This window comes from Cherax quadricarinatus, chromosome 15 (genome assembly GCF_038502225.1).
Source record: "Cherax quadricarinatus isolate ZL_2023a chromosome 15, ASM3850222v1, whole genome shotgun sequence".
NCBI lineage: Eukaryota > Metazoa > Arthropoda > Malacostraca > Decapoda > Parastacidae > Cherax > Cherax quadricarinatus.
This window is the reverse complement of record NC_091306.1, coordinates 47,127,878-47,138,367: the sequence shown is the minus strand read 5'-3', so window position 1 is coordinate 47,138,367 and position 10,490 is coordinate 47,127,878. Positions and strand designations below refer to the sequence as shown.

General features: G+C 45.3%; 1 protein-coding gene across 1 annotated transcript; it reads left to right on the top strand.

Moving 5' to 3' along the window:
• Positions 1 to 6,779: 6,779 nt before the first annotated feature.
• LOC128703329 (uncharacterized) lies at positions 6,780 to 9,361 on the top strand. Its single transcript, XM_053797955.2, has one exon. It carries the CDS (start codon positions 8,419 to 8,421, stop codon positions 9,190 to 9,192), a length of 774 nt encoding a protein of 257 aa, XP_053653930.2. The 5' UTR covers positions 6,780 to 8,418; the 3' UTR covers positions 9,193 to 9,361.
• The last annotated feature ends 1,129 nt before the right edge of the window (positions 9,362 to 10,490 follow it).

The following is a 10,490-nucleotide window of genomic DNA, read 5'->3' as shown; positions in this document are numbered from 1 at the left end:
TTACATTTATCTACATTGAACTGCATCTGCCACTTTTCTGACCACGAATTGAGTTTGTCTAAATCCTCCTTAAATTGTGAGACATCAACGTCTGAATTGATTATCCTACCTATCTTCGTGTCATCAGCAAATTTGCTTATGTCACTAGTAATTCCCTCGTCAAGGTCGTTTATACATATTATAAACAACAATGGGCCTTAAACTGATCCCTGCGGAACGCCACTTTTACAGATCCCCACTCAGATTTAACCCCATTTATGCACACTTTCTGCTTCCTATTAGTGAGCCATGACTCGATCCATGACAGCATTTTTCCCCCAATGCCATGAGCAGCCACTTTCTTCAACAGTCTCTGATGTGGTAAGACACATATACAACAGTTAGGTATCTTTATTTCGAAACGTTTCGCCTATTCAGTAGGCTTCTTCAGTCGAGTACAGAAAAGTTGATAGAGCCAGAAGAGACTTGAAGACGATGTAATCAGTCCATCACCCTTAAAGTTTTGAGTTGGTCAGTCCCTCAGTCTGGAGAAGAGCATTGTTTCATAGTCTGAAACAATATGGAGTTTAAGTGACAGGATGGAGCCTTATATAACGCCAGGAGGTGAGACGTAGGTCACTAGTAGAAGTAAGAACGCAGATGTTGGGAGGTCAGGTCCCTCTCAAATCCAGCCGTTCTCACTAGTAGAGGTTGTCGAAGTTGATTGCAGGTCTGTACCAAGATACCCTTGAGTTGCAGTGTCTGACAGATTGAACATTAAAATGGTATAAAATACCGACAGGTTGTTAGGTAAGACACATATGCAACAGTTGGGATCCATCCTGTCACTTTAACTCCATATTGTTTCAGACTATGAAACAATGCTCTTCTCCAGACTGAGGGAGTGACCACCTCAAAACTTTAAGGGTGATGGACTGATTACATCGTCTTCAAGTCTCTTCTGCTTCTATCAACTTTTCTGTACTCGACTGAAGAAGCCTACTGCGTAGGCGAAACGTTTCGAAATAAAGATACCTAAATATTGCATATGTGTCTTACCTAACAACCTGTCGGTATTTTATACCATTTTAATGTTCAGTCTCTGATGTGGTACTCTATCAAAAGCCTTACTAAAATCTAAATAAACAATATCGAATTCTTTATCCTGATCAACGGCCTCAAAAGCTTTGCTGAAGGTTAATAAATTAGTTAGGCAGGAACGGTCCCTGGTGAAACCATGTTGAGTATCATTAATCAAATTATGCCTATCGAGATGGCTTCTTATATTATCAGCTATAATTGACAAGTAATTTGCCTACAATTGAGGTTAGGCTTATTGGGCGGTAATTTGACGGTAACGACTTGTCCCCTGCTTTAAAAATAGGAATTACATTAGCCATCTTCCACATATCAGACGCTACCCCTGTTTGAAGAGATAAATTAAAAATATTAGTTAAAGGTTCACAGAGCTCCATTTTGCATTCCTTAAGAACCCTTGAAAAAAGTTCATCAGGGCCCTGGGATTTATTTTGCTCTAACCGGTCTATCTGTTTGATAACCAATTCGCTAGCGACTGTGATATTGCATAATTTATCATCTTGAAGCCCACTATAAAAATTAATTACTGGGATATTGTTAGTGTCTTCCTGAGTGAAAACCGAGAGAAAATAATTATTAAGAATAGAGCACATTTCATTCTCCTTGTCAGTGAGATGCCCAGAGTTATTTTTAAGGGGACCTATCTTATCTCTGACTTTTGTTCTATAGACCTAGAAAAAACTTTTTGGGATAGTTTTCGAATCCCTAGCAACTTTAATTTCTTAGTCCCGTTTAGCTTTTCTTTTCCCCTATTTAACGTCCCTCTTAATGTCAATATACTGATTCATAAGATGACCCTCACCTCTTTTGATTCGCCTATAAATTCCTTTCTTCTGTCCTAAAAGATATTTTAGCCTATTATTCATCCATTTGGGGTCATTTCTATTCGGTCTAATTTCCTTAAATGGATAAATGTCCTTTGGGCAGCATGTATTGTGTTAAGAAAGCTGTCATACTGATAGCTCTCTTCGTTACCCCAGTCCACAGATGATAAGTGTTCTCTAAGCCCATTGTAATCTGCTAAGCGAAAATCTGGGACCAGTACTGAATTATCCCTGTTATCATACTTCCATTCAATGCTAAAGGTAATTGATTTGTGATCGCTTGTGCCGAGTTCCTCTGTCATTTCTAAATTATTAACAAGGGCTTCCTTGTTTGCCAAAAGCAAGTCAAGCAGGTTATTTCCCTTTGTAGGTTCTGTCACAAACTGCTTCAAAAAACAATCCTGAACTGCTTCTAAGAAGTCGTTTGATTCTAAATTCCCCGTAAAGAAATTCCAATCAATATGACTAAAGTTAGTCTCTCCTAGAATTACTACATTGTCGTGCCTTGTGGCCTTAACAATTTCCTCCCATAGTAGTCTCCCTTGGTCCCTATCTAAGTTTGGGGGACGGTACATTACACCTAAAATCAATTTTTCATGTCCCTCTGAAAATTTTATTCAAACAGACTCTGTATGTGTTACTTCAGATTTAATACCCGTTTTTATGCAACAGTTCAAGCGATCTCGGACATACAGTGCCACCCCACCCTTCCTGATACTTCTATCTACATGGAACAATTTAAAACCCTGAATGTGACATTCCGCAGGCATGTCCCGATTTTTCGAATTGAGCCACGTCTCAGTTAAGGCAAATGCATCAACGTTACCTGCACAAGCAACTAGTCTCAACTCGTCCATCTTATTCCTAGCACTACGACTTTTTGTGTAATATATATTTAAGGACCCTCCTTTCTCTTTACCCTTTCTGCTCCTTTCTGTTATTCCACTAAACCTATTACTGTCCTTGTCACCTAGTGCCACTGGCTTTCCAATATCCACCTCATTTTGCCTATTACTGGTTCTCCTAGTACTCATATTACTACACTGGGACTTCACTATTTTCCCGCCAAAACCCATACCACTAAATATTCCTAGTTTAAAGACCTAACAGCCCCCTCCACTGCGTTGGCCAGTGCTCCCACCCCAAACCTAGATAAGTGAACCCCATCCCTGGCATACATGTCATTTCTGCCATAGAAGAGGTCCCAGTTGTCAATGAATGTTACCGCATTTTCCTTACAGTATTTGTCCAGCCAGCAATTGATACCAATTGCCCTGGACAACCATTCATTTCCAACTCCTCTCCTTGGCAAAATATCACCTAAGACAGGGTTCCCACCCTTCCTCCTAATTATCTCTATTGCTGACCTATACCTGCTAATCAGGTCCTCACTCCTACGTCTGCCAATATCGTTGCCTCCAGCACTGAGACAGATAATAGGATTGCTCCCATTACCTCTCATGTCATCCAGACGGCTAGCAATATCCTTCATCCCAGCCCCAGGAAAACACACACACTGCCTCCTTCTCCTATCCTTCAAGCAGAATGCCCTATCCATGTACCTAATCTGGCTATCCCCAACAACAACAATGTTTTTACCTTCCTTGGCGACGTCCGTCATGATGTTCCCAGTAGCCGACTCACATACGTTTGGTAGCACTACACCTTCACTTATGGAATTCGTCAAGACTTTCTCGATGGTCTTCGTTGGGGTTTCCAGGGATGTCTCACTCACGTCAGCCAATGCTTCCTTGGTGCTCGTTGTGGCATTCCCAGTAGAACACCCACATTCGTCATGTAGCACCGAAAATGGGTTGGAAGTTTCCACAGTAGTCTTCTTGTTTCTCGTTGTTTCTGCCTCTCCAACAGTCTTCTTGATCCTTAGCTTGGTTTCATGTTGCCCGGCCACTGACCAAGTTCCCCTCTTAACCTGGGGACTCACAACAGGAGAATTACTACGAATCCTCCTGTTCTCCTCCGTTAATCGCCCTATCTCCAGTTTAGCAACCCTAAGCTCTACTTTCAGCTGCTGGTAAAGTTGGTCAAGAGAGGGCATCCTGGTTCAGATTCAGAGCACAAAAACAGGTCTTCAAAGAGCTAAGTACACGTCACCAGTGGGTAGAATATAAGGTGTCAGGAGGAGAATGAGGTAATCAGTCCCTCAACCTTGAGTCGATGTGGTCAGTCCGCTCTTACTGTGCAACAGTAAGAGTTCGCTGATACTCTACCCCAGTAGGAGGAACAATTCGCCAGCAGCGCTGTGGAGATAATCTGGGGAATTGTTTTACGGTATACTCGATCACCAGTCGCCTAACACGTGTCTTGGCATAACCCACTATAACAAACGCTGTTTGCAATACTCTCAACGCAACACGAAGCAATAGTACAGAACGATGGAACGCAATACTGAAGGTGGGCCTGTAGATGCACTGCAGAGACAAAATCCAGGACAGGCGCCCATAGTAGTTAACGAGTAGGTTACTAGGTCACTAATAGGTCACTAGTAGGCCACTGGGTCACAAGTAGGTCACTGGTAGGCCAGTACTAGACCACGAGTAAGCCACTAGGTCACTACTAGATCACGAGTAGATCACTAGGTCACGAAGTCACGAGTAAGTCACGAATAGGTCATGAGTACGTCACTAGTTGGTCACGATTAGATTACGAGATCACTACTAGGTCACGAGTAGGTCACCACAGTGAGTAGGACGAGACGTGGCCGGCGATAAGGAAAACCAATAACTGGACCAGCCACTGACTCATACCTTAGGAGAAGGAGGAAGAAGAGGTAGAAGAGGAGAGGGGAAGGAAAAGAATTAGTAGGAGGAGGAGAAGAAGGAAAAGGAAAAGGAGAATTACATGTGAAGTGTCAGACAGTTCATGACTGGTGCTGACACCAGACATGTACTGTCTGACGCCAGACAACACTAGTCATTTACTGTCTGACGCCAGACGACACTAGTCATGTACTGGCTGACACTAGACGGCACTAGTCATGTGCTGTCTGACAACAGACAACACTTGACATGTACTGTCTGACACCAGACGACACTTGACATGTACTGTCTGACAACAGACGACACTTGACATGTACTGTGACACCAGACGACACTTGACATGTACTGTCTGACAACAGACGACACTTGACATGTACTGTGACACCAGACTACACTAGTCATGTACTGTCGGACACCAGACATCACCAGTCATGTAATGTCACCGTCTGACGCCAGTCATGTACTGTCATTGTCTGACACTAGAGAACACCAGTTACGTACTGTCGCTGTCTAATACCAGGCAACACCAATCATGTACTCTCATTGTACGACGGCCATATGTACTCGAGCTATTATTATTCTTACAACGAAGCAGTCGTATGTACTAGAGCAGTGACTGTACTCACAGCTAGGAGTCGCATGTATTCGAAATACGACTGCACTCAAAGCTGACAGTCACGTGTATCGAGGAATGACTGTTCACAAAAGTTGATAGTCAAGTGTTCTCTAGCTATGACTGCACTCCCAAGAAGACAGTGACATGTACTCGAACCATGACTGTACTCACAAGGTGACAGTCATATGTACTCGTGACATAACTATACTCATTAGATAAGTCACACGTACTCGAGATATGGTTGTACTTACAAGATGACATTCACAAACATGTACTCGAGCGAGCACCAACAAACAATGGGTAAAACCTTACACAATAACAACGCAGCTCATTCTCAACGTTATTTTTGCGTAAGAGACGAAATGCACTGTCAAGATTTTGCTATACACCCCCGCACTGCCAGACGCAAGCAACCTTTTTTTTTCATTTTATTGCTGTCGGGAAATATTAAGTAACCTAACTTATTACAAGTTATCCTAAACGAATCTAACAATCTAACATGAGAACAATGAATGCTTTTCTGAAAAAATAAATCGTGCGCGTGTAAATACACTATGTAGCTGGGTAGCAGGTTGGACAACGACAACTTACAAATTGTTATCAATTGCTGTATAAGCAACTCCTTACTCGTGCGCCCTTGATGTGCGAGTGTAATAACTTGCAAGGATTAAAAACGGCACAGGAAAATCACAAGAGTTCCAAGTAGATGCAGTTAACCGCATGTGCCCTCGGTATTATTACAGGTAAAATTATTCCTTATAACGATGTAAGTCTACCTCTGTTGGGTACTTCTAGGAAGATAAGCTCAGCCTGGGTCTGCTAGATACCACCAGGGAGATAAGCGATGCCTGCCCCTGTTGGGTACCACCAGGAAGATAAGCATTGCCTGTCCTCTGCTGGGTACCACCAGGAAGACAAGCATTGCCTGCCCTCTGCTGGGTATCACCAGGAAGACCTTGATCGTACTTCTACAAGTCGTCGGGAAAGTCTACGGAGTTTGGTACGAAGATTTCACACTGACAATCGTTGCATAATATTTCAAGCGCATTTAAGTAACTAATGTAATTTTGGCTGTATATTGTTTTTTTTCTGTCAAAAGGGTTCCCATTTCTACCGAGTGAGCTGAAACAAAGGTTAAACAAGCTTAGAAGTTTGACAGCACAACCCTTTCAATGAGATACCTCACATTTTAGTAAAAACTTAAGAAATTAGGCAAACAACGAGTTACGAAAAATCAGGAACTTAAGTAACAAAAGACTCACTAACGACTACCTAACAAAAGATGTAAAAACCTAAAAGTTTCACTAGCCCTAGTATTGTGAGACTTGGCACCAGCATGTAATTCTGGAGTTTTCCACTGTATGTGAAAGTTGGGGCTGGTGGCTGTGCCAAGACCTTTATATTCTTCCTCTAATTTCCAGGTTAGAGCCTTCAGCGTGACTGGCGGCGACCCGAGGCGAGGCGTCAGTAGGTGTGCTGGCGGCCCTGTGAACCACACAGACTCTGCAGTCTGCTCTAAGACCGTGTTGGGCTTACACGCTCTCTGCTGCAGCTTGTTCTCTGAAAGCTCCCGCGGCAGAAAAATCAGAGTGATCCAAAAGCTTGCACGAGTGCTGCTAAGATACAGTGGCGCCAAGTTTGTGCAATAGAGGTAGTCTGAAGCTTATGCACAGAGTAATTAAAACTGTGATTTACTGAACCAAGATAAGCATGACACGGTAAGTGTGCCTCTAGGACATCTAGCGTTGGAATAGGTTTTCCTGGCGTCTGCTGACAATTTCTGGACGCAAGAGTCGCCGTAACGCGTGTTACTCTCCTGGTTCATTGACTGCCTCCTTACATCGGTAAGCAGACGTGAACAGAGACAACTTCTGTTTGTGTCACTCTCAGTCTGCAGTGCCTTCAGTGACTCCCATGATCCAGTGTTCGTACGCAAGGCAAAAGTGCACAACATTGCCACTGCAGCACCGTCAAGAACTCTACATAACCACCAGCTGCAAACTCTGCCTGATCACTGGGGTACTGGCTGCCGACCCGTCGTCAGGAAATGCCAAGACACCTCCAGCCCTCACAAAAAGTTTCCCCGGCAGCCTCAGATTCAGCGGCTATTGACCAGACAACACCAGTTCCGGTACAGTGCATCTCTTGCCTCCCAACTCCCGAGCACGCTGTTAATGTTGTTAGCACTGTACTGCTGCCTTGATTGCTGGCAGTACTGTACTGCTGCGTTGATTACTGCCAGCACTATAGTGCTGCGTTGATTGCTGCCAGCAATGTATTGCTGCGTTGATGTTGCTAGCGCTGTGCTGTTGCACTGATGATCCCATCACTGTCCTGCTGCGGAATGCAAACGCTGGGAAAATTTTAAAACACGAGAAAAAACAAAGGCCTGGTGGGTCAGCTTCCTCTCGGTGCCAGTCTTGAGGCACACAGCATCCGGGAGCTGGGCTGGCTGAGTGACGTCAAATCTACAACACACATACGAATACGTATGAGCAAGAAGGAATAATTTTATGCAAGAGATCAACCAGAGCCTAATTTTCCAGCTAGTTTTGTATATGGATTTCATAATCATCGTCTTGAAGGGGGTTTATCTAAGTTACAGAAAGATGAGATATAAAAAGTAAGGTGATAGAGGAATAAAAGGGACACTCGGCATCTCGACCGACGGTTCTTTCCCACGCAGGCGCTCTGAGTTCCGAGGTGATCTCGACGCGACAGCCCGTTGCGAGCTGCCAGTTCAGTGTCGACCGTGGAGATTGCTGTCAGCCGCAGCTGGTCCCTGCCACTTTTACTTCAAGCAGGGACTTGTGATCTCGCTCAGCTGTATCAGCGCTCTCTCCACGGCTCGGGGATTCTCTTAACGCTCTACTTGTAAAATAAGTGATCAAATTTAAAGTGATTAATCCTGGAGTGTAATTTTATTGACATATCAAGACCAGATTGAGTACCAGAAAGTTTTTAAGAATTTCCTTTATATCAATGGTGACTCAAGGCTTTTGTTGCAACTGCCACAACCCGACAAGAGAATATATTTTCAGAAAATCATAGGCAAAGACGTGTATAGGCTTTTAGAGTTAAACGGATAAAACACACATAAGTGCCTTAACTTTATAATTTTGCCATGGCTCCTAATATAGCTATGAAAGATATATGGGAAGCAAGCGCGGATTCTAGTCTAGATACACTGGAGGTACCAGAACCAGTGGTAGCAGACGTGCCAGAGGTATTTCTCTCTCACCTTCCGCAGCACTTTCAGAATCCCGACAGCCCTAACTTGTACATTCAGCAGCAGCATGAGTCTCTCAGGACAACACAGCAAGAGACAACTAAGACCCAGGGCACCAGCATCAGGTCGACGCTCCGAGCCTACAGACCTACCAGTGAAACCACCACTCCTGAGGTATCGAGGGAACCAAGCAGCTCGACACTCTTTGAAGATATTGCTCGTGTGACTAGCGCGAATGTTGCTAACAAAGACCGTAGACTTCGTCCACAAGACAATGTTACACCAAAGCCGGAGGAAGCAGCGGTGTCTAGCGTTCCCCAGGACTCTAACAACCAAAAGCCTCCTGGCACTGAAACTCCCGAGAGCTCAGAACCAGTCAGTAACCAAACTTTTACCAAAGAACCCGTTTTCAGGACGGCAAAGGACGAATCTGGAAGGGTGACCCAAGGCCTAGCTCAGTCGAGACCTTCTACCAGCACTCAGAGGATAGATCCCGGCGTGCTCAAGCTCCCGGGTCACGAGCCCGAGGCCCCAGCTGACCTGGTACTCGTCCACCACGAACGAGCAATTGACACTCGCAACCAGACAGGTCTTAACGGGATATTCGTGAGGGACGACACCACAGCCATCACTCCAGAAGGTATGTCGTTTTCCTTGGTCGTGGTGTAATTATGTTCAGTGTTGCTGCGCGAGTGTGGGTAAGTTATGTTATCAGTGGTGACGTGTGTGTGCTTACTGGGTCATGCGCTTAATATGTTGTGAGAAACTTCACGGGTTGTGTATCTTACGTAAGAGACATAGTGATCATGGTCAGATGCTGTGGTAATTATGGTCAGGTCAGGTGCTGTGACCATGGTCAGGTGCTGTGACCATGGTCAGGTGCTGTGACCATGGTCAGGTGCTGTGGTGACCATGGTCAGGTGCTGTGAACATGGTCAGGTGCTGTGGTGATCATGGTCAGGTGTTGTGGTGATCATGGTCAGGTGCTGTGGCGATCATAGTCAGGTGCTGTGGTGATCATGGTCAGGTGCTGTGGTGATCATGGTCAGGTGCTGTGGTGATCATGGTCAGGTGCTGTGGTGATCATGGTCAGGTGCTGTGGTGATCATGGTCAGGTGCTTTGGTGATCATGGTCAGGTGCTTTGGTGATCATGGTCAGGTGCTGTGGTGATCATGGTCAGGTGCTCTGGTGATCATGGTCAGGTGCTGTGGCGATCATGGTCAGGTGCTATGGCGATCATGGTCAGGTGCTGTGGCGATCATGGTCAGGTGCTGTGATCATGGTCAGGTGCTGTGGTGATCATAGTCAGGTGCAGTGGTGATCATGGTCAGGTACTTTGGTGATCATGGTCAGGTGCTGTGATCATGGTCAGGTGCTGTGGTGATCATGGTCAGGTGCTGTGGTGATCATGGTCAGGTGCTTTGGTGATCATGGTCAGGTGTTTTGGTGATCATGGTCAGGTGCTGTGGTGATCATGGTCAGGTGCTGTGGTGATCATGGTCAGGTGCTGTGGTGATCATGGTCAGGTGCTGTGGCGATCATGGTCAGGTGCTGTGGCGATCATGGTCAGGTGCTGTGGCGATCATGGTCAGGTGCTGTGGCGATCATGGTCAGGTGCTGTGGCGATCATGGTCAGGTGCTGTGATCATGGTCAGGTGCTGTGGTGATCATAGTCAGGTGCTGTGGTGATCATAGTCAGGTACTTTGGTGATCATGGTCAGGTGCTGTGATCATGGTCAGGTGTTGTGGTGATCATGGTCAGGTGCTGTGGTGATCGTAGTCAGGTGCTGTGGTGATCATGGTCAGGTGCTGTGGTGATCATGGTCAGGTGCTGTGGTGATCATGGTCAGGTGCTGTGGTGATCATGGTCAGGTGCTGTGGTGATCATGGTCAGGTGCTGTGGTGATCATGGTCAGGTGCTGTGGTGATCATGGTCAGGTGCTGTGGTGATCATGGTCAGGTGCTG

What these genes read in the sequence shown, in the direction of transcription:
- LOC128703329 (XM_053797955.2), top strand. Translation starts at nt 8,419, where the DNA reads ATGGCTCCTAATATAGCTATGAAAGATATATGGGAAGCAAGCGCGGAT.